At 43.9% G+C, this 24960-nt stretch overlaps 1 protein-coding gene across 1 annotated transcript in view; it reads left to right on the top strand.

The window, feature by feature from the left end:
• The window catches only part of LOC128302342 (cyclic nucleotide-gated cation channel alpha-3), a 72136-nt gene extending 49329 nt beyond the window's left edge, over positions 1 to 22807 (top strand). The window contains exons 6-12 of the mRNA XM_053039147.1: positions 9929 to 10080; positions 10223 to 10364; positions 11123 to 11272; positions 17645 to 17812; positions 21218 to 21362; positions 21482 to 21642; positions 22451 to 22807. Of these exons, the coding sequence (XP_052895107.1) occupies positions 9929 to 10080; positions 10223 to 10364; positions 11123 to 11272; positions 17645 to 17812; positions 21218 to 21362; positions 21482 to 21642; positions 22451 to 22734 (1202 nt within the window). The 3' untranslated portion in view covers positions 22735 to 22807. The remainder of the gene's footprint in view (positions 1 to 9928; positions 10081 to 10222; positions 10365 to 11122; positions 11273 to 17644; positions 17813 to 21217; positions 21363 to 21481; positions 21643 to 22450) is intronic.
• The last annotated feature ends 2153 nt before the right edge of the window (positions 22808 to 24960 follow it).

Genomic DNA, 24960 nt, shown 5'->3' on the forward strand with positions numbered 1-24960 from the left:
GGTGTCGGGTTGAACCAAAATTACATCCGGAGGAAATGAGATCGTATTTTTTTTTTGAGTAATACATTATAACCCAAACAATAATGCGTTTAAGTTTTGGTTAAAAAATATTATTTAGCTTTCATATCAAAAATACAACGCCTCCTGTTACTGCACCTTTTGCCGCATCAATATTAATGCTACTCTTTAGCATGGTTGAACATTATCCTTCATTTTTATCGTTTTTCGCACCCCCTTAAATGCATTCCAACATCAATAGTGGCTCCCCCGTTTCCTTCGTTGCTTGCTTTCCCCTCACGGTTTCCCACACTCGTTTCGGTCGTACATAAAACGGAACACAGAATAACAACCTAACGAGCTTCCGCTTCCTGATCGTCCTTTCTGCTTCCATCATCATCAGCTGCCTTCAAGATGGAGGTCGGATGTTTGGTTTCCGTCCGCACCGTCGACGTGACGAGGCAGAACGTGAGCCGGCTACTCCAAATAACTCTGCCGACTCACGAACCGTTCCACGCTAGTGGTGCACCAATTCCCAGCGCGATGCAGTCCTTCCTTCCACACGGTTTGATTGGATCGCGAGTGAGCGTGTATCTGTGTGTGTATGTGTGTGTGTGCCCTTCATTTACAAGTGGTTACACATGCAACCGTGTGCCAAAGCAGCTATTTAGTAGCTCCGGAGGCTTACCCCGTGCCAAGCCCTTTCGCTGAATGGCACGGTACAGGCGTGATCGTTGCAAAATGTTCGCGAATGATGCAAGTAAGGCCACGCTGATGCCTGCGAACGCCATCCTTCCCTGCGCCACATCCTAGACGGCTGATGATGATGTGACGAAAAGTGCCTCAAGAAGTGGATTCTGACAATCTTTCAACTTTTCATCTTCTCTTCCTCTTCCGGGAAGCGGACAGAGCGGGAGGTATTTTTCCCCCTGGGGGAGGAAGAAAAACGGGTGAAGGGGGAGTTAACTTGTGTGTGTGTGTGTGGTCGTTAGCGTTTGGAAGGTGGAAGCAGCAACATTGTGCTGGCGTCCAGCAAGCGGTGCGCGGGAAAGCATAACTGCGCCAAACTCGAAGCGGAAGCGGATGCGGCGAAGTAACAAACAGAAGGAAGTGTTGCACAAGGAAGCACCGAATGAAAGAAATAAATAAACCCAGCCTGAAGGAAAAATTAAAGCACAACCAGCACGGGTTGCGAACGTGGGATGGATGTGGTGATTGGCGTAGCATTCCAACCAAGCCTTGAAGCACCGACGGAGAAGCGTTTCTTTTTGTCTTCCCGGTCCAGCATCTTGGCAGCGTGGTGCGGCTCGGGGCTAGGCGGAATGTGCGAAAAACACATCCGCCACTGCTTTGCCACTCTTTGAGTTAGTGCCTTGTTTTCAACGGTGTTGGTTTTGCCCTTGGCCGAAGAAGAAAAGCCATCCTGCATGCCATCCCCAAGAGGCTGCCCTGGTATGGGAAAAGGGGAACGAGAAAGAAAGCAAGCAAAGAAATTATGCTGTGTGCCTGCCTATGCTCCGGGAACGCAAATGATGGCAGGGCAGCGCCAGTTACAGACGAGCATGATGGCTGGGCCGGGCATGATTTGGGCTCGACGTGCCCAAGCCATGCGCATGAAGCATGAAGGCATTTGTTTATGTTTTAAAAGTAAACTTTCAGAATGACACCGATTCAACACCCGAGATGTTGAATTATTATTAAAATGTTAACACCCTCACAGCTTCACCGGCAAGTTCGTACAGTCGTTGCCACCCGACAGAAAGGAATGTGAAAGAAAAATTAAGCAAAACGTAACGGCATCAGACTGTAAGCGTACCTAACTGGGACAACAATTATTTTATGCGATAACAACATATTACAAAGCTCTAGCTCTACGATGTTTTGGTTTCCTTGTTTTGTTCAAGTATTGAAAACATATTTGGAAACTCTTTATACTGCTCAACAATTAAATCTGACATCGAAAATTATGAATTATTTAAATATTTAAAGACATATTGATTAGAAGAGATAGCAAATGTTAAAATAAAATTTAAGGTACAGCAGAATGAAGGTTTGGCCTTTAATTTCCATGTAAAAAAAATACATTTTTAACGCTATCATAATATTAAATCTACAGAACCAATCAATTGTATAATGCCAGGTTCAATAATGCATCGCATCAATCAACATTTTATTTATCTCCATTTCTCATGAAACCGACAATCTATTGATATCTCGGAAAGCTTTGAATAGAATTATGAAAATGAAAAGACGTTCGCTGCTGAAGCGTTTCCCGCTCTTTATTTAACTGACAAATCGTACCCCGTATTTCTTCGCTATGCATTGTAATTTTTTATTCTGTTCCGCTTGACAATCATCGGAACGATTTCATTTTGGGCCTTTGCAACAAAAAAAAATCCCATTTCAATGCTCTTGTCTCCAAAACAGAACAACTTTGGCAGGCTTCTTGTTGTGCTGCGTTAGAACAAAGAGCCGGCTTGCTTTCCCATCTTGCAGCAATGATTCAGACATCCGTCGAACGAAAATAGGTTTCTGTCCTGGAGTTTATCTATCCACCGCATGGGGAATCTGTGCTACATTTCCATTTCCATTTCCATCAATACTTGAACCTTCTGGAACGGGCCTGCTGGATATGGTTTTGGAAAGTGGCATAACTGAAACATAAACAAAAGCGTAGAGTGAAGAAATTCGGCCCCCCAATATGGCAACGAAAGAGGAGGAGGAAAAAAACCACATTAAAATGACAAGAACTAACAAGCGAGATGTGGAGCAACAACTGCGAAAAAGAAGGCAAAGAAAAACGGACGAAAACTTCTTGATCGTTCCGCTGGCTAGAGTCGGCGTCAACCGATGGCCGATAGCTTTTTCACTCCGTACTGATGATGCCCGGTCGGGCCCACCGCGTTGGCTTCGTTTCGCATTCATCTCGCATAATCAAAAGTCCTTTTTTTTCGAGCTGCACTGCAAAAGGTGAAGGAGCGAGACAGTGGGCGAGCAGAAAGAGACGAAATCTCCTTCTTCTACGAAGGGTACGACAGGAAAGCCCTGTTCGGCGTGGGGAACAACAGCGAGGAGGAAGCGAAATAAAAAAGAAACGAACCCCGTTCCAATTCTCCGAAACTTTTCCGTCGTTCGTTCTGTTTTCCCCGGGATTCCCTGGAAATTGGGAAAGTGGGCAAAAAAAAGCGGGACTTCGGGATGTGTAGGCTATTTTTAGACTGACTGTTAGAAAACTCCAGTCCGACGTCATCCGTGTGTCCCCTTGTCCCTTCCAGACCAACCCTTCTCTCTCTCCCTCGCCCCACAGGACAGCAATCCAGCTGGCAGGCACGGTTTATCGACCGTTTCGATGCGGCACTGAAAGTAAAGCCACCAACGGGAGTCTATTTTTAGCATCGCACCGCAAAGGCTGGCCTCGTGTGCGTGTGTGTGTGTGTGTGTGTGTGTGGCATCCCAGCGCATGTGTGTGCACAAAGTGTGGCTCGGCCTGGCATGGGGTCGCAGGAACCCACCGATCCGGAAATGGTAACGGTTCGCACCAACGGAGCCAGGACGGGGGGGGGGGATAGGCGTGCTTTGTTTATGTGCGTGGGGAAAAGCGTGACGCGAAACGTACGTGGTATGCTCTGTGTATGTACTCATCCAAAGTGTCCGAAAGTAGGTTATGTACATCGTCGCATCAGTAGTCAGAAGAATCAGCAGGAGTCTTGGCATACTGGGAAAACAAAGAGCAACAGAGAGAGAAAGAGAGAGAGAGAGAGAGAGAGAGAGCAAAGGGATATACAAAATGTGTGGTGGCTCTTTGTCGGGCAGGGCACAGGTTGGATTGAAAGACACGGCCACGGATGGAAGGATCAGCAGCAGCACAAACAATGGCAATGGGAGATTGGCTTGTTGTTGGAGTAGCGCCAACGTTTTGCTCAACAAATACAAGGCGAAGAAGAGCGAAATGGAAGCAAACGGCAGAAAGAGAACTGAAAGTGTGAGAGAGAAACCCAACAGGACAAGGTCGTGCAGATGCAGCAGGCGACAAGGCTTACGTCTGATGAAGTGGTACGGTGTCCGAAAGTGGTAGCAAGTGTCCGTGTCCGTTTTCCCCATCGCGAACGGCGAAAAGAGCACAAGGATACTTTCCCAGCTGCTTTTGCAATTTGATGCCCCGAGGTGGAATGTTTAACCACCGACAGTACTACTACCTCTTCTGGTAGTAGTAATACTACTACTACTACCACTACTACTACTACTACTATTAAAACATGCTCAGGTGCTACTATATCCCCTGGTCATACAAACGAGCGAGGCACCACTTCGTGCAGCCAACGTTGTTTTTGATGTTGTTGTTGATGAGCACTCTGTTGCATTTGCACCTGCCGTTCAGGCCAGGCCACTCTCCCAACGAAACCACGTCATCAAACGTCATGCGAAATCTCCCCCCCCCCCCCCCCCCTCTCCCCCTTCCCAGATCGCGTCACAGCCTTTGTTTGTGTGAAACGCACGCAGCACGAACAGCAGACCGGGGAAACAAAGGCCCGTTCTCACGTCATTGAGCATCCTTTCGAGCGATGCACAGCACGCACACGGTGTTCCCTCCATCGCTGCCACGATAATCCCCCGCTTGATGATTGTGTGTGTGAGTGAGGTTTTTTTGTTTTGTTTCAGTGGGTTTCAGCTTCTCATACACTTCAGTGTTGTTTTTCGATACACCGCGCAGCGTGCAACCGTGTGTTTGTTGTTCTATCGGTGTTTGATGCTGCTGACGTCATCAGCAATTTGGGGAAGGGATGCAGTCACGGTCGCGCTCCCTGCGTGGACGGGCAAAGTTTCGGCATAGATTAAATTTTATCCTTTCCCACCAAGGAAGCCATCCGCGGGCGCCCGGAGTTTTGTGGCAGCGCTGCTCTTTTAAGCGATGATCAGATCATACCAGTTTACTATTCGGTTTCGGGAAACCATTAAAGGTAACGATGCATGAATGTGCTGTTTGGTTGGGGAGTTGTTTTAAATTTAACGAAAACAAACGATTAAAATTAATGACCTTTAGTGTACTCACATGGAAAATTTTGTGCCATTTTGTACTGAACGTATTAACCCCTTTGCATCCCAGGGATGACTCCAAATAGGGGGCTGGAATATTATTTTCATGAAGTCTGCTTCAGAAATTGGGTTATCTAAGGAAAAAAAGTGCATTTCTTTCTATACATTTAACTAGCTTTTTCGTTATTTTCTACAAATTTAGGGCAATAAAAGAAAAATTCGGTTGATTCTTAATGGTTTTTAGTAAATTAGTAAATGATTGAGTCCTTTAAAATGCCTATTTTGTGATAAATGTTACACTAGCTATCCCGACTAGTTTTTATCCGAACTTTTCACATTACAAATCTCCAGCATTGACTTTCAATGCATTACTGGTACCTTGAAAAGCACTCTCAAATTATCATCTGGTGTCATTTAAAACTAGCTCGACATTTTATTTTAATAAATATTCTTCTTTTTCTTTATCGGCTCAACAACCTCAAAAGGATTATAGCCTGCTTTTTCTAGCTTTCTGTGAACTTATTTACCCAACAGCTGGAAAGTCAGCTGGGATGTAATGAATTAATTTGCTCGATGCAAGTGAAAATCGCACTATAATACAGCGTCAATGGTATTGTGTAAAGTAACAATACAACGAAAAACAAACTTTATACAGGGCTCGCTCTCTGTCGACTTAATTCCCGATCGATTTTCCAACCAGACCCCAGATGTGAAGGCTACTTTAAGCTGCACTTTTTCAAATTTTGTTTCTCTTTATCAGTTGCAGCGATGCTTGTCCCATCGGTGATCAGTTTGTTAAACTACTGACTGCAAATTCCTATTTACAGTCGTGTGTGGTTCCATCCGGACCCACACAGCCGAAGTGACGTCAGTTTGCGTTACGCTGGTCACAAGGCAAGGACCATTGTTGCCGTTATACTGCTCGGTCATAAACAGCGTTGTCCACGATGGTGTCGATGCTGGCCCCAGAGTGCACGAGCTGCAGAACGATACCGACTGCGGGAGAGAATTATCGGCTCGTGTCAAATAAGCGAAAGCAAACAATACCACGCGTTTGCAGCGATCGTGACAAGGACGAATAAAAACGCCCGTGTGCGGTGGCGATGAATACGAGTCGGGGGGTAGGGGTTGTAAGCCGGTGGGTGATATGGGAGGTTAAAACAAAGTTTGACACATTTGTCACGCCTATCCGTCAGCAGCAATTACGCGCGGATGCGTGTGAACATGCGGCCACGGGAGTCGGGTGCTGCGGAATTATTGTTTGCTTTTTCCGGAGTGTTTTAGCCTTTTGCGTCAACCGTTCCGGGAAGTGTAAGAGAGTAAAACAAAAAAACAAAATCCCTTCCCCTAGGCACTGTCACACCTTCCAGCATTGTGCCCCAGGCAGCAAAAAGGAAAGCGGACTCCGTTTTCCGCCATTTTGTTTAACCCCACCACGGCAACCCAATCAATGGGGGCCACCGATTTTGTTTCATAAATCATCAAAATGAACATAATCGGATGGGCGAGCACGGCAAAAGGGCATACATACACACACACATACAAACAGAAGCAAAAAAAAAGAAATGTCGCTATGGCGCACATACCGATGATGAAAAAGTGACTAACGCAGCACGTGTTTTTAACTGCCGCAAAAGGCTGGTTTTTCGCACCCTCCATTCCCACGGCGTTCGTTAGATTTATCCTGTTCGGTTCACATCGTCCCCCCGCTTCCCTTTCTCCCCAAACCCACACTTTTCTTTTGCTTTGCCAGGACGGATCAAATGGTAGATAATTAGAGTGCGATAGCGGCGTGTTTGGCAGCGTTGGCGTGTTTGGCGAAAGGCGCTTTGATTTATCGTAACTTATCCATATCGCAAAGCGAACCGGCGAAACCGGTGGCAACATGTCCGGGAATCAATGCGACGTTAATTGGCGTACGGTGAAATACGATCGCGCTGCGATCAAGGTGTGGGTGGGAAGCGAATGAAACGGGCCGGGGCTAAGGCCAGGATTATTTGTCAGGTGCAGCGACCTATAGGGTGGTGAACATTCAGCCCACCCGTGCCGTGGGAGTGGAGGGAAAGAGTCGATTAATTCACACCGCCGTGTACAGAACCGACAACTAACCGCGTTCATGTGGGATCATTTTTCGTCGGTTGTTTCGGTTTCATTGCTTGCTCCTTTTTGTTTCCAACCCGCTTTTCACTTGTGGCACTGTGACATAGTAACAATTTGTTTTTACAGATTCGAATGAATTCTGCTCGGTGACTGCTCGAACGGAACGTCAGAGATTCCGTGTAGAAATAGAGCTCTTCACAGCAAAAGAAGTATATTTCGCACGAAAATTATTTTCTTTTGTTTCCGTCTGATGATGTGGTTGCTTTCAGAGAAGGTACTGTTACTGCTAGCTACTGGGAACATTGTCGTAATCGTTTATGTCGAAAAGCAAATAGTGAAAAGTATCGATTACTTTAGACCACAGGGTTTTCCTTCCACGAAACCTAACAATCGTCAGCTTGATTAGAGAAAAATAGCAAGAATCCGTGATACGTTATAGTGTTGGGCGGATCGGATCGGATCGAATTCTGGGATTGGATCCTTCATTGGATCAATCCGGATTCGATCCTAAATCGAGAATCCTCTGGATTGGAATCCCAAACAATCCTTTTCGATCCGGATCTGTAATGACGGGAAACCGGAATCGAAATCCAAAACAAGAGTCCAGATCCCGGATCCGGATCTGTCATGATTGGAATCTGGGATTGTGGTTGGTATTGTTTTCGGTTGCGAATATTTTGTGATTTATTGCCTTTTTATTCTGTTCCATGTAAACGCATTTTCTCTAAGACAGGGCAAATTTACACGGACAGAAGAAATAGGCTGCTCCCCAAAAATAACTCAATGAAATATTATTTCTAAAGCATAATTTAAGCGAGGAAGACATAGAAATAATTGGATAATTTTTTTTGGGTTCGGATATTTATAGCTTTGGTTTGTATTTTTTGAAATTTTTGCATTTTGTTTAAAACATAATAATAAAAACAATCACATAATGTATTTGGTGATCTTGATTTCTTAATGGGTGTGAGTCAGCTACGATGTAATATTGGTTGGGTTAAAAATTCATAAATTATTAGTACAATAAATTATTATTTACTAAGATAACTTGAGTAATTAATTTAGTTTCCTATTTGAGAAAACTAAAACGTACAATTTTAGATACCCATTCTTATATAAAGTTGCGATATGCTGATAATCTACTGATACTTAAAAATTATATTCTCATAAATGTTGAGTAATACTGAAATCGATACTGAAAATAATGAATTAAAAAATATGAATTTTTGAATACTTAATAAAAATAAATACATTGAATCATTTTTTTTTTTTTACATAAGCTCAATTGTGAACCCACTTTTTTAAATCAAGAAAAAAATGTCGTATTAGCATATCCACTATACATTTTTTTTTTGTTTACAAAGCAAAAAGAGTTTTTTTTTGTGGTCATAAAAAATTTAGCAAAATTTATATTGGATTCGAAGGACCCATATGGGAGCGATTTTTCCCATCACTAATACGTTACACCGCTAGCTCGTACAACATGTGCTTACAAGAAGGAATTAAGCTTTCATCTTTACCACACCTCGCTTCTTACCAGCAACTGTGGCGAGCGGTAATTCACTGCCCAAGAATTCTTCCTTCCCAGAAGCGACGATCCACGATGATTGTTTACCAAGTATCGCTTCGATGTAGTGGCACTTGTGTGCGATCAATCCACACGGACACTTCACTATCCGCTAGATAATCTTATGACAGCCTCGGTACATTGTTCGGACTCACTGAGCTGGTAACGATTTGTAGAGCACTTTATCTGACATCGACACAATCGATGGATACGTGAGGGAAGAACATTGTTGCAACAAAACCACCACCATAACCCATCGGTGCAACAATCGTCTAATCAATCGTGTTCGCGAACACACTTTGTGCAGTGTTTAAACTGGTGCTGCTTTGCCGCGATGAATGATTGAACCATTATATGCTCGCTCGCATAATGCAACCCAGATTCGCTTCCGATTGATGATATACCGTGGCCCCCCCGCTGGGAAAACTCCACCACGGCATGGCAAGCATAATAAAAGATAAGTGTCATAAAGTCTTCTTAATGTCGGACAACTTAACCCCCTCGCCCCTGGCCGCGACTGGCCGGAAGACGACCCAGCTAGAAGAACGGTTTTCCGTTTGCACTTGGTGTGTGTAATGTTGTGCCAGCACCATCCAACCATGGTTTAGAATCTTGCAATATTGTAAGGTACAAGATACAGCGCCATAAAAAAGAAACCTCTTCTTTCGGTGTCTGGTGTCGGAAGCTGGTGCTGCAAAGCATGAAAATGGGACCCGGGCAGGGGTGAAAACAATTGCACGGTATTATCATCCGAAGCGTGATGCATTAAAAGTGCAACAAAGAAGCTACTGTGCTGCGCCCGACCACAAGCAGCAAGATACGATCGAAATAACGGTGACGTAACGCAGCATGTGCTCGCGTCGTTGGGGTTGGCGTCGTGCTGTACGTCCGGGAATGTACTTCTCTCCCACGGGTAATCGTTTTTAATCAAAGCGGGATGATGGCGTCATCCGTAGCGGTGCATGGCCAGTGTCCGGTGGTCCCATCTCTGACCTCCCGGGGAGTCAAAAGCTTAATGCGTTTGATTAAGCTTGGTCCTTCCGCTTCGTCGGTGTGCAAGGGAGCTGTGCCCGAGATTCCGGACGGTGGTTCGATGCTGTTTGCTCTATTTATATCAACCCATTGATCGCTCCATTTATCCCTGTTGTATGATGCTTTCTTGTACGTACGGAAAAAACAACAGCCAAAGACACTCTAACACTATCGTCACACTGTCTGCCTCTTCCACAGCCAAGCTGGACGGTGTCAAGACCTACATGCGGATGCGAAGAGTGCCCAATCATCTACAGGTGAAAGTCATAAAATGGTTTGATTACCTCTGGCTGACGCAAAAGTGCTCGGACGAGGAGAGAGCTGTATCATGTCTTCCTGATAAATTAAAGGTGAGCCCGCTGGTGGAATCAAATCAAACAGCAAACTCGGGCGAAGAGTGGATTAAGCCGTCGATCCAACATCGACGTCCAACATCCGGAATTCTTCGAAATCTTCTTACATAATGCGTTTGCTCTCGCTTTCCCGTTTCAGGCTGAGATAGCTATAAATGTTCATTTAGATACACTTAAGCGAGTAGAAATATTTCAAAATACCGAGGCGGGATTCCTGTGCGAGCTGGTGCTAAAACTTCGACCGGTCCTGTTCTCTCCCGGTGACTTCATCTGTCGCAAAGGTAAGGCCGTATCCAACGGGGGTTTCGGGGAATCTAGTGTTGGCAACCCAACTCTTGCCAAAGAACGTGACTCGCATGCCCTGCCGTGCCGCTTCCGGCAACAAACTACCACCAAACTATCTTCCGCCTCCAATCTTCATCGCGGACGTCACCCATCAAAAGCAGCCCCCCTTAATCCATTGCCGAAGCCGAAATTGTCTTTGTGCGGTGGAAAATATTTGCATGCGCCACATCGCATCGCTTGACTTTCGCGGCCTTTTGTAAGATGCCGGTACGGATGCCGGCAGAAATTATGCGCGGCGGTTTCGATGGTAGAACAATTAGATTTTTGAGCTCGCATGGTGGCACCAGCAGCATCGCGGGTAAACATCGCTCCCGGCGATATACGATGACGATTACGGAACAGGCGTAGAATGTGTGCTCGGTTTTTTGATGATGCACGGCACCCGGAATGTGCTTCCGGTGCTATAGTTTAGCGTCCCACTTTATACGGGCTCCCACGGCAGCATAGCTTCCACTAATCATGCACCCCGAAATTGGTTCCGTTGCGTTTTGCGGCTGCCGGCTGTCAAGATGAATGTTTATCGTCCGTGGGAAGCTGTTTGTGGGAAGTTTCACTCTAATGCTGAAGATGCTGAAGATGAAGGAAGCTATTAATTGTTTTTTTTTTTGTCGTTTTTGGGGGATCCGTACATCCCTGTATTATGGGGGATGGCACATTATTCTCATCATGCGCTACACTAATTCCCGTTTCGCAGGCGAGGTCGGAAAGGAGATGTACATAGTGAATCGGGGCCGGTTGCAGGTGGTCGCGGACAACGGGAAGACGGTGATGGCGTCCCTGAAGGCGGGCTCGTACTTCGGCGAAATCAGTATCCTCAACATGGGTACGGCAGGTAAAGCGCTCGGTAAATATGATAGCCAAGCAAAATACTGTTGTTATTGACGTTGTATCTTTTTCTCATTCATCGTTCTCAAAAAAATACGAAAGTTAACCAAAAAAAAAAAAACGAAAAAAACAGTTACAAAAAAACAAACCCAAAATGAACGGAAAATTTTGAAATTATCTCTACTAGTATATTTAATTTGTCGAAATCAATCGCAAAACCTGTCAGACCAACTCGACCACCGACGTCGACGACCGAAGAGGCAAATCGAATGCAAATCGAAGGCTAGAACCAAAACACACACACTCGGCACTCGGTTTTGCTCGGTTAACACACGCAACCAATGTTGCTTGTTGCCAAAACGCGCGACAAAACGCGCGTACAAGCGAAAGCACTGGGACACACTCCTTCCGAAAACGCACTCCCACAGAGCGAAAGCACCCAACCCGCAACCGGCGCAACGGCGAGGTCAAAGCTAGGAGCCACTCTTTACTTACTTTAATCGTACCATTTGCTAATATTCAAAGTAGCTAGAATCCAACTCAAATCAATATCGACTATATATATATATATATATGCCACACCCTCCCCGCCTTCTCTATAGTTTGACGTAATTGTGCCTTCCAACACCACCACCACCAGCATCACCACCCCATTGCCCCCTTGCACTCGTCTACTTTTAGTGGCGAGTGGCTAAAACCAAGAATGTCCACCATTTTAAACTCCAAAACAGTGCGCTAACTAATATTACCCGTTCCGTAAACAAATTGGTCGAACAAGAAAGTATCGAAAAATGTTTTCCCAAACTGTTGTTTGTTTCACCTGCTTTGAGACTTGATATGTACTTTCTTCTTCCACTTCTCGACCTTTAACTATGTAATACGACTAGCTCTTCATCCTTATTAGCTCCAATACATGTTGCTCTCTATCTGTCTATCAATACTCCTTGCTCTCTCTCTCTATCTCTCTCTATCTCTCTCTCTCTCTCTCTATCTCTCTCTCTATCTTTATCTATCTCTCTGTCTCTCCCTCTATCTATCCTTCCATATAATTCTTACTGTTGTAGTTAGGAAGTCCCCAAATGGTTCCCATATCAATCGTGCTTCTCTTATCCCCAGTTGCCTTTCGTCCAGATTGGCTAATAGACACGTAGCTGTTGTGCCTGATCGAATTATGATCTACGCCGGTAGAGAAACATTAACCGTAATCGCAGAGTTAGTCTGAAGTCCTAGCGTTGCATACATTAAAACAGTAACTGTAACTAGAGTTCGAAACCGTACACCTCGATGTTTTGCCCATAGCCCGATGAAGCTCGTAACTCGTAGTGCCTAACCGTGAACTATGCGAACAATGAATTCATTATCGAGCATTACGTATCAACAAAACGAAAGTAACGGAATATATCAATCAATAACTATCGTTCAGTTGAAGCTTTGCTTGGCTATAATACCTTACCAAAAAACCATATCAGTATTATATATCTTCTATATTCGTGCTCTCTCTCTATATATATAAATATTCACGTACTTTTAACATATCTCATTGTTCCTTGCTATATTATGATCTCCATACGCACCACCGATCATTTACACGTTTCGTTTTCTGTTCCTTTTCCGTTCATTTCTTCCATCTTGGTTTGATCAATTTCGATGTGATTATTATGATTAATGTGGATGAATTGCGAGCTTGCTATATTTTAAGCATAATTTTTCATTACCACCCCTATCTTGGAAGTGCAAATGTTTTTTTATGTTCTTATAGAGTGAGCATTTGTTTTAGCAAAACGATACAATAATTCCTTAATTTTAAAGCTACATGTTAAGAGTCTTGCTGCATTTATGTGGATTGCAATTTAACTCGATTGGATGCGTAGTTTGAAGCTATTACTATTTATTAGATGATAAAAGTGTTCTTCCTTATTTTTACATCTCAATTACTACACAAACGATCAACTGCACAATAGGACACAACTTTTTTTAAATTGATTACTTAATTCAGTTTACTTAATTCAGTTTAATTCAGATTACTTAATTCGGTTTTTATTTCTTTTTGTTTTAATATAGTTAAAACGACTCAGAAGTTTAAAAATAACTATCAAATATTGAAAATAAATAAGAACTGCTACATTCCGCCTGAAAATGCATTCCGATGCATGTACCGTTGCGTTCCGGTGCATCGCTTAAATAAATAGGCTAAGCCAAACACATAAAAATGGCTTTAAGGACCTTTTGTTCAACCACTGAGCCCACTTTATGGACAGGGCAACCCACTAGGTTCTCACAGAAGCGAGTAGTTTATTAATCCTTCCGCATAGACCACCACACAGCAGCTTGTTGTGCAACACGGTGTTTGAAACCAGCACAGCAAACGTCTTGCGCCTGTGGTTGGCTTTAGTTCGCAGTGCCGTCGAAAACGCACCACATCGTCTCTAACTGCGAAGGATTATTCGACCGGAGAGCAATTTAAATCACAATTAAATCCAATTTGCTAATCATTTTTCGGTACTTGTTGAGCAAGCGGAGCCGCAACCCGGAGAACGGAGCGCAGCATTAGGATTTTAAATTTCAAATCAGCAGATTAATCAACTATAATCCGATGGGAGTTTGCCGCTTGTAATCCATGGCATTTGTATTGCTTTCGAAACAAACCGAAGTTTTGCGATCGGCCACTGGCCACAGCGGATTTCGAACTGGAAATTTTCCAGCATGTGGGTGTGTGTGCGTTTCTTTGTCTGTGTCGAAGTCGTAAAAGTGAAATGTTATCGTTATCTGCCAAAACAAAGCAACAAAAAAAAGCTTCCCTTTAAGCTGGCGCTTTTTTTCAGCTTCCCAAATCTTGTTACATAAAGGCCACGGCTGAGTGGGTTTCGGAGCAGGAAAAGAAAATTGCATATCTCGCAGAGTGCATGCACGTATGTCCATCCCGACCTGATGCCTGCTGATGGTCAGCAAAAGGGCCATTTCATGCATTCTTTCCCCCCTCCCGTACACATACACCGAATGCTTCCGGACAGAACTAATGCCTAAATCCTCTTTTGATCCAGCCGGAAAGCAGCTTACCATACACTTGGACACATGGCATGATGGTGGCGAAAAGGCATTTTTTTCTCCCCGATAGCAGGAACTTCCGGTTCCAGGGCAGGTGCTATAGGCGGGTATTATGGTAACGTTAAGTAATTTCCTACAATCGGGTCAGACGTCCTTCAGGCAGCTCTCGAGGTTTGTTTTCTTGCAAAATTCTACGGTACTTTGCGGAACTTTTCCACATCTCACTGCGCTCTGATTACATGCCACCCCCCCGCCCGGAATGGGGATGAAGTTTAGCCAAAGTTTTGTCCCATTGTTGCTTCGTGTGCTACAAAAAGCACTTCCGTATCTTAATAGCTACCTTAGAACTTCAAACCCATATTCCAAAAAACATCATTACCATAAAAAATCGATAATAATAACATACTTCAACTGACTTTATGCTCATCGTGAACTGTTGCCTCTTTGACCCCCCCTCCAAAAGGGCAAACTGTCAAAATTTTAATTCCTTTTTGTTAGCAACGTACACATACAATCCGTGTTAGTGCTCCATTACCCATTGGGTTTATCTTCATCGAATTTGTAGCGCCTCAGCATATTTTCTCTCGCTTCTCTCTCCACACACGCTTGCCACGTGTGGTTTGTCTGGTGCGTGTGTGTGTATGTGTATCAATGCGCGAATGTATGATCTAGCAAACGAGGGGGATGGGAGTTTGCCACCCAATTATGTCACTTGTTCGCAATATCGGCCACATCAACATGTAGTTTCCCCGGCCGTGTAGCGTGCGTCAGTTCGCATGGACGACCTCAACGACGACGACGACAACGACGACGACGGGGTTCACATAATTGAACAATTCAATTCGCTCAAACCAATCCACGGCGAATGAGATGAATTTAATTAAACCGTTGGCGGTTTTCTCCGCGTGTGCGCGCGTGCCTTTCGGGCGCCCGTTGATTGAACTGCCGCAAGCGTTGGCGGGTTTTGCCCGAATGAAAACGTAATCATTTAAAATTAAACCGCCATTCAAGCGCTCAGCCGCTCACCGAAAAGACATCCCCGCGATTCGTGGCCGGTAAGGTGTGGTGTGGGAAAAGTGTCCTTGCCCGGACGGGGGAGTGGTGTTTTTTTTTTTCGCGCATTCGTTCACGCGCTTCCTCGATCTCTCTTGCGCTCTCTGCCTATTTGTTACACTTTCCACGAAACGAACGGGGATAGATAATGTCGCACACCAGCAGCAACAACACTGGCATAACTTTTAAAGTATTCGTTATTAGATTTGCCACAAGACGGCCATGCGTCTTGTTGGGCTGGGAAAGTGAAACCCTTTTTTGTCCTAATGGTCCTTTAAGTGTTTTCCGCCCGTAATTGATATCTGTACGGTGCGGATTTAGGATTAATAAATTATTTAAAAATCCGGCTTGTGCATTTGTTTGATGTGGGCGATAGTTCGTCGAATAGTCGAGTAGTGAAGCTTCACAAACCATTGGAACGCACCGCCTATTTATTACTTATTTGGGTTTTTGGGTGTTTAGATAAAAGTTCCTTCATTTTGCAAGAGATTCTCTTGCACCACGCCAAGTTAGTCCTCCCCAAGGAATGCTTGCAAAATATCACCGTTCAATTAATCTAAAAAACGATTAAATGTCCACTGTTCGTGTGGTATAGAAATGGTTTTATCTAATTTTTCCATTCACATTTACTTCCTATTGGTACTTTTTTCCATTGCTCTTACGTACCGATCCATTTTTCCTCGTGTACCAATTGGAAATTAGCATATTTTTAATCAATCGATGCTAATCCACCTGCTACTAATTACTTAGTTCGGTGGGTTTCTCTCGTTTCCGTGGAGTTGATGTTGGCTAATGTGAACATAATTGCATCTCAAGCTGTGATGCACTTCTGCTCTTCGTTTCTCACCAGTCCAATAAATGGGAAATAACAGAAGAATATGAGAATGTTCAGTTCCCTACTATGAAAATATATAGTAGTATTACGTAATACAAAGGAAATGCATTTTTAGGCTTGAAATATAGTATATTAAATTATGTTAAATAATTACTTTGCATAGAGCATTACAAAAATATTATTTATTTTATTTTTCTATTATGACGGCTTTCGCCGTATTATCAACACCGTTGAGTAAAGCGGTGTACAATCTTACGAGACATTTTCTCAACAATAAATGAGTTGTATTTTAATTTACAATATCATTAATATTTTTTATTATTTTCTGGTTCAGTTTTATTTTGACACTTTTTGTATTCTTTATCATTTTTTTATTGCTTCAAACCAAACGCTTTGAGTGAAATTTGTTGCCTTCCCACATTGCATTTTCTTTTAATTTTCTTCCTCTTATTCTCTTGTCTGCTGTGGGCTGCTCCCACCCTTTTTGTCTTAATTTTGCTATCGATGGTCAAATTTCTAAAATCATTTCTTCTTTATGTGTCGCATCCAAAATTTGTCTCTTTTCGTAACATGAAAAAAACAACCAAACAAATGTCTCTCGTTCTCTCTCTATCTCTCTCTCTCTCTGTCTTTCTCATAATCGTTCTTGCTCTTTTTTGGTTTCTTTTTGGTTTCTTTCTTTAGTTTGGGTCCTGCTCACAATTTTTTTTAATGCCAATTAAAGTCTGTCTCTCACATTTTCCCACATTTCAAAACCCAACATTTCATACATTTACTATAAGAATATTCCCCTCTCTCCACCCAGTTTCCACCCCTGCTGTCCCCCACCACCCCCCTTATTGCGTACGTGTCGTCCGTCAACTAATCGGATTATTCTGTTTCTCTTCTCTTGCCCCGGTACTCTGTCCCGCAACCCGTGTACGTGATGCGACCGAAAATGGTAACAAAATCTCAACGCACGCACCACCTCACCACATACGGGCGACACAAACACCCACACACACACACCTACACACGCACACGTGACACAATAATAACAACAATATTTAATCTTCTCAAATGGCGATCGGAACACACTCGAAAACACCGAAAACCGTTACGGAATTAACGCCAATCTCCGCTCTTTTTTTGATCGAAATCCGGTACGGTACGGTGCACAATCTTCGATTTTCTTCGCGACGGCACAACCTTATCCAATTGGTGGACCGAAAATCTTGCCACATCCGTCCCGATTTCTCCCTCCTTCCTAATTTCCCACCACCATTCCGCCTCCCGCACGCACGCACTGTTCCGTCCGGCGCAATAAAATGACCAACCAATCTAACCGGGCGGTGTCCTCTGCGAAATTCGAATCCTTCGCATGGGGTGGCGGTACGAATATCGTCACAACACACACATACACACACCCACACACACACATACACTCGGAACGTTTTTCCTCTCTCCTGGCGAGTGCAGGAAACCGGCGCACGGCCAGCGTCCGTTCGGTCGGCTACAGCGATCTGTTCGTGCTGAGCAAAAAGGACATGTGGGACGTGCTGAAGGAGTACCCGGCGGCACGGGTGCGGCTGGAGGCGATCGCGGTGAAGCGGCTCGAGAAGTACAAGAAGGCGCCGCTGGAAAAAGGTAACGTGGAAATTCGCATGCCGTGGTGAAATTTGAGGCCAAAAGGGGGGGAGAGGGCCCTCAAACAGTAGTATTCTACGGGTGTTCGGTTACACGCTTGCAAGCAATGGGCGAAGAATGTCAATATCTGCAGGACATTTCACTGACGCTCCATTAGAACGCCGCGTGCCGGTACTACGTTGTTTGTGTGTGTGTGTGTGCATCGTTGCCGTTTTTGTGTGCTGTGCTGCTCTCTCTCTCTCCCCGTGTGTGTGAGAGCCTCGAACGCAACATGCATGCACAGCAGCGTACCGGGTGTTGTTGCTTTTTTAGCCGTGATTTAGTAAGCTTTTGGCAGCCATTTAGCTTTTGTGTTTCGTTTGGCTTCGGGACATTTGTTGCAGCTGCGCTGATTTCTCTGTTGTGTTATGTGCTTTCGTTAGCTCTTTCGTTTTGTTTTGCGTTGCTGCTGCTGCTGCTGCCGCGTGCTTATTTTTGTGTGTGCTTTATATTCGCTGCTGCTACTGTACTGCGCCGTGAACTTTGCTCTACTCGGAGACGAGCATTTTCGTTTTGCAATCGCAGGGATGCTTTGCTTCTGAGCTGGATGTAGCTAGCGCCTGGATGACATTAGCCTCAATTAGATTATCTTGATATTGTAGCTTCTTTTGATCCGATTCCGATGATTAGTTGTGATGTCCGGCGTAAACAGCTAATCGAATCTAACCATTACGTTACAGGAAATAATTCCAGCTTCTTGCTGAATCAAGCATTTTGTTTCTTTTTTTTTATTTAGACAGTGTGTTTATGTGTGTGTGTAGAATTTTCTTTTGTTTTCATTAGTATATGCTTGCACTTTGGCTTGATTAAATTAAATAGAAAACTTCGTGCCACTGGTGTCTTCTAACAGGCACAGTTATTATATTGCGCCATTTCTAAATCTCACACTTATAGCAAGAAACATAACTTCACTCAGAATGCTTGCCCGACATCCGCCAACACGTACTGCGCCTAATAGAATTACGTGCGGCCCGGGCCCGGGGACCGAATGCTCATCACGAAATTTGCAAACAATCATCACAAACTATCCGAGAAATGCATCGATCACGGTCCCCGAGCCCGAAGAACCATGCGAACCCGTCAAAGAACCGTAGATTCCGGAACATTCCGGCCGCACGGAGAACAACTTTAGATTGTTTTCATGGCCCCGTACCGGGCCGCCTACCGCCTTTCCTTCGCCCGCGCGAACGAAACAAACTGCGGGACGTGCTCAGGACATATTATGGTTTGCGTTCGGTTTCTGTTTCATTTGTCCCGCACTGGGAACTCGTTTGATGTCACACGCGCTGCCTTGCCCGAGCAGTGCGCGATGCAGGTTTCTTTATGCTGATGCTGTTGCTCCTGCTGTTGTGTGGATGGTGGTGTCTGGCAGTGTCTGAACGCATTAGCCAACCCCCGGAGACGTGTCCGACTGTGTCTGGTACGTCCTTCCCATCGCTCGGTCACAAATAGGTCAACAAAGAAAGTGTCACCGGTTGCTCGCCACAAGCACACACACACACACAGCAGGACGCTGCCTGAATGGAAATATTAAATTTGCAACTTTCAGCTGCTTGTTGTGGGAGTGAGTTTTGGGACCATGGCCCTCTCTTTGAAGTGACACGAAGACGTTATTCTTGAGTATGCCCATTAGCCTGCGCTGTATTTTATAAGTGATAGGTAATAAATTTATCGTCTTATCACTACTGTTGTGCTTTAACAGAGCTTCTCAGTCAGACAGTACTAAGAAAGATTTAAAAATCTCGATCTTGAGTAAATATCTGATAAATTATTATGACCCTTTGATCCGGAGCAAATTGAAATACTGACATATTACGAGGTATCAGCCAAAATTGCTTGAATATTTGCAACCGAAACAAAATTCCTCGATGAAGGAGAAATGAAACCGATTGGAATGAAGATTTTTTCAGGTGTTAAGAACACCATTTAATTAAACTTGACGGGAGATTTATTTTGAAATTTGCTTTCCACTGTAGTCATGATTGTGTATAATTTCCAATTAAAAGTTTCTCAGTTATGAGATATGAAATTGTGAAAAACAATCTACTTATCAATAGTTCCATAAATGTGAGTGTGTACTGTAATAAATGAGTGCGTAGCTTTAGGGTTGAAGTGAGATAGTCTTTTTATTTCCAAAAGGACGACCTGATGGTCGCTTTGAAGTGGCAAATGAATAATGAATTTGACATCAGTTGAAATATTCATTATTAAAATAATATTTTACACGTACATTAAAGAGATTGAGCGTTCCTCGTTGTTTTAATTGTGTATCGCATTGCATTTTCATAATTTAAAATTATTTAAATTTGATTAGAATAGGGTGAGTGTACCAATAGTGGTGCAATTAAACAGCATGCAACCAATTTTAACTATGTTGAAGGTGTTCCAAAGGAGCAAATTTTGATAGTTTAATGAATTATCCGTTTTTCTTTCATCATTGCGAATTTCATGAAAAAATCACTGTTTTGTAATTGTTCTGTGTGCAATTTTTGCCGATCCATTGGAGGTCAAATTGTCCCTCTAATAGTCAGAAACAGTAGACTGTTTCTATCCGTAAAACTTCTCCCGTCCACTGATTTGTTTCTAGGCTTCATATCGCCTAGTAGCCTGTTTTTTCGCTTTATTATATTAGACAGTTTTCCCATGCAAATGCTACTACTTTCGCTATAGGAACATCCTTATTGGTTCCTATAGTTGCAAAATAGGCAAAAGCTGTTAAATTAATTACACTCAAAGACAGCATATTTGCAAAAATCAACCAATTTTTAGCATGTTCGTGAATACTTTACACGGTTTTATTGATTTTACTGTCATTTACAGCCTTAAGAAAAAAAACGAATCTTAAGAAATACAGCATAATGTTGTAGCCTGTTTGAAAACGATTAATATAAATTATATACACAGATTGAAACAATTTGTATTTCGAAATTCAGAGAACATTTCGCGTTACTAGAACTAACCTCATTACGTTTATTTTGCCTTAGGTAGTTTATTACACTACCACCATTATGTGGTACTAGCACCGCTGTAGGTACACTTACTCTATTGGTAATTCTTGAATGTTGCACGTCCACTAAAATTAGTGCTTAAGATTTCAAGAATCTAAGAATTCACGATTTTTTTTTTTGACAATTCGTTATGGTTTTCGTTACTGCAGACAACCTTCAGATCTGCAACCATCCTCTGTAGCAGCGAAAAGCTTTCCTACAAGATAACAAAACAGAAATATAAACGCGTTCGTCTTACGCGCCTGCCTCCCATTGTGTGCGTGCGTGTGTCTATGTGTTTTTTTTTCGTTTGTCGGTTGTTTCCTTAGAGTGTTACTGTGTTAACTGTGTGCCTATTTTTGTGATTAATTTACTAAAGTTGCTATGGGACGCTGCCAATCGACACCAGGTCTAGTGGAGACGAAGGGGCGCACCACGATCGAGGACATGTGGATATCGCCCACGACGGCCATCACGTCGGCGGGCTCGATGATGGCGCCCTCGTATCCACCGCCAGCGGGCAGGTAAGTTCGCGCAAAAACCATTCCGCGCCACCGTTTCGACCGGGCACGACGGGCAAACGTACGCTTTGTTTGACGCGCGCGCTGACGCCATCCCTTATCTTTACCGCATGCGCCCTCAGTCGCATCACGAGCCCACGATCGCACCGGGGGGACGTCTGCAGCAGCCGACAGCCACAGTCACCCGGCTCGATCAGTCCCAGCGTGCACAGCTCGGAGGAACGGCCCCGAAGCCGGACGGCGTCCCATTTGGCCCGGCCGCAATCGCAACCGTGTCGCACAGGTAAGTGGCTCCGGCGGGCTGGCTCGTGCGAATGTTGCAGATACGTCACATACCTGTAGCATAATTACGATGAATAGAAATACATACTAGTTGTACAAAGGCAAATACTAAACAGTTAACACGGTGTTATATGAACATTTAGTAGACTTATTTATTCAACCAAAACTTTTGTGCACTGTTAAGCATCTGTTGAACTTATTTTCTTATATCGATCCAACACATTTAGATTAATTTTTTCTACATTTTTGGCACCATTTGTTAATTTATTTCAGCACAGTAACACAGTCATTCAGCATGGTAGTATAGTTTTCTCATTGTTTTATTAAATTAAAAAAATCATTTATATATCAGTCACTATCCATAACTCAAACAAAAACAATCAACATTTCATAACTGAGTAGTTTTGTAAAAGATATAAAGTTTTTTATAGACATAGCAATGATTAAACAATAGAAATAATATAACGATTACTCTTGAATAACATTATTCCCCTCCAATATATATTAATGTATCTAGATGTGTTTTATGTTTCTTTAATATGACAATACATAAAATTAATTTATTAATTTACAATATAACCGATTCTGAAATTTTGTTCTAGTTGAAGTAGAATGTGCCAGAGTAGAGCTGGAATCATTCACACTTTTTGCAAATGAGCTAGACTTTCTCGGCTGAAGGATTCCAGATTAACCTTTGCTCATTCTAGTTCAAGTTGAACTTGAAACCCCCTGTATAGTTTATTAGAAACCGATGGTACATCCTCAAATGCAACCTAATGCAGCCAGTTCTCATTCTTCTCCCATCACAGGACCGCCCTGTGGCTCTCTGACGCACATCGAATCTTCCGGTGCAACGCCCCTGCTAGGTTCGCACGAGGCACTCGAGGGTGAAATCAAGCGGCTGCGGGAACGGCTCCATACGGTCGAGTCGGAAAACTTCACGCTGAATGCGAAGCTCGCCCAGCAGCAGTGGGAGGTCGAGCATCGGTTGGCGGAGATCGAGATGCAGATCTGTGGCGCATCGTCCGCGTCGAGCGTCAGCCAGGAGAACGAAACCGAAGACCTGGAGCGGAACCGCGAAAGCATCATATAACACGGAAGCGAGCTGCCTCAAAAAGTTGCCCTGGTGTATGTGCGCTGCATGACTTGAACCGGAAAGCCGAGACGAGAACCGCGGACGGAACCTGTTCGCCTCCCCTCGCCCCCCCCCCCCCCCCCCCCCCTCTAAATCCTCCCATTTTGCCAGAAGTTTTGCGTCCACCTGCCGTTACGTTGCGGAGTGGGAAAAGAAACTATTCGTTTGGTTGTTGGAAGTAGCCGGTAAATAAAAAAGCTTACCAGCAGATTTGCAAAGGCGAAGACAGGCACCACCACACAGTCACCGAATGTTGCTGATCCAGAGGCAAACATGAGTTTTGCGAAATAGCTTACAGTGAATCTTTCATTTCCAACAGAATGTCAGTGAAACGACCGCATGGTACAAACACTCCCAATTCAGGCGTAAATCGAAACGGAAAACCTGAACACGTGCGCTGAATATATGCATGAGCTAGGATTGTCCGATGTACCAGAGCAGAGCAGAGCAGGCTACTTTCTTTTAATAACTTCATCGATTGCAACGCAAACCCCCAACGCGTGGGGAAAAGTATCCCGGTTTTGCCTATTTTTGTGTGTGTGTGTACCGGCGGGCAGGAGGGCAAACGCAAAACCGGCAGGTAGTGGGGTTGACCCAACGTGGGGGCGAAACGGCGGTGAAAGGCGGAAAAGCGGAACTTACCAAAACCCATCCATCAAACGAATAAACCTCGACGAAAGCAAAACAACCACACGAACGAAACAGAAGATCTCCACCCAAAGACAGCACGACGACGGGTTATCTTTGGCAAAAGGCAGCTTAGTGGGAAACTTGATAAAAAGAGACGAAAAGAAGACAACATTCACTTACACACGCACGCCACATATACACGTTTAGATGCACATACATACACAACCTTGTAACGAAATATCGGATCGCGGCTGGAATATTGATCGACCAGCGATCATCAGCACATCAGGGTCGATGATGTCGTCGAGCGTACAGAAGTGGAAATAATTGCGACCAGCTTGTACAATGTATATTCGCTTCCTTCCCTGGTGCGGTGGGCAAGGCCCCAGTATTCTACGTTGAATATCGTTGATTAGCTGAAGCATATGGCGGTCAGGTTTGAGGGCTGTTTCTACGCGAACGCAGAAACGTAACTGTACCATAGGCTAACCTTTTTCCGGTGGGGAAACATTGAAGAAAACATTCGGAAAATGCGGTAACAACCAATTGCTCCGGCACCGAAACCGAAACCGAAAAGCGAGTGTTAATCTTTCAAAGAGAGAAGCTCTTAAACCAATGAAAGTTTGTATTAGTAGGGGTTTAAAAAGGGTAGGATCGGATCAATTAACCTTAGTGGTAGCGGCACTAGTCAAACCCTACCCTAGTGAGGTGATAGCGAAGAAGAAGAGGGATGGCACGGGTTGCTGCCACCATGTTGCTTTAAGTTGCATCGTTTGCGAACACATTTGTGTAACCTCGGCAAAAAGGGGGCCGCGAATGCGTAAGGACATCGCCAAAATGATGTAGAAAATGTTGCCAAAAAAAAAACAGAACTCGTTACACAAAAGAACATTCACACACAGTTCATCTGCCCAAAGTGATACATGAAATGGTACTTCGTAGAAGTGTGAACTATGCCCCCGACCCGCGTTTCGTAAAGGGTAAAGGTTTCGAACAAAATTTATCGCACCATCATCGTATCGACGGGGACAATATGCGTACCGGATGCGAACGAAGGAAGGTGGAAAACTGTCCCCAAGACACGTTTGCTACGCCACGAAAAAACTCAAAAACGGGGGCAAATAAATTTGTGAATATTTCACTGTACAGCAAAGCAAACAGGCATTTCCTGGAAGGTGAACCGATTAGGGGACCGAAGAATTAGGATAAAAGAAGGGACGGCTTAGCTTTAGGGACATGTTTCGGGAGCACCACATCCCTTTTGGCTAGAGGTGAAAACGGGTACAAGTACAGTTTGAGAGAAAAGCGAAAGGCGGTACCCCGTAAAAGGCTTATCGCCTATCATACACAGACAAATATTCGTTCCAGCTGTAAGGAATTTATTCGAAAAAACGAAACGATTCAAGCTAATCAATTTTGATACCTAATTCACCCATTCCATCCCGGATGGAAAAAAGGTGAATTATTTACTTTTGGAAAGATAGAAGTAAAAAATCCCCAATTATCAAACGATCCCACAACAAACGATCCACAAAGTTCGACAAAGTTTAAAGA

The sequence above is a fragment of the Anopheles moucheti genome, chromosome 3, assembly GCF_943734755.1.
Source record: "Anopheles moucheti chromosome 3, idAnoMoucSN_F20_07, whole genome shotgun sequence".
Taxonomy (NCBI): domain Eukaryota; kingdom Metazoa; phylum Arthropoda; class Insecta; order Diptera; family Culicidae; genus Anopheles; species Anopheles moucheti.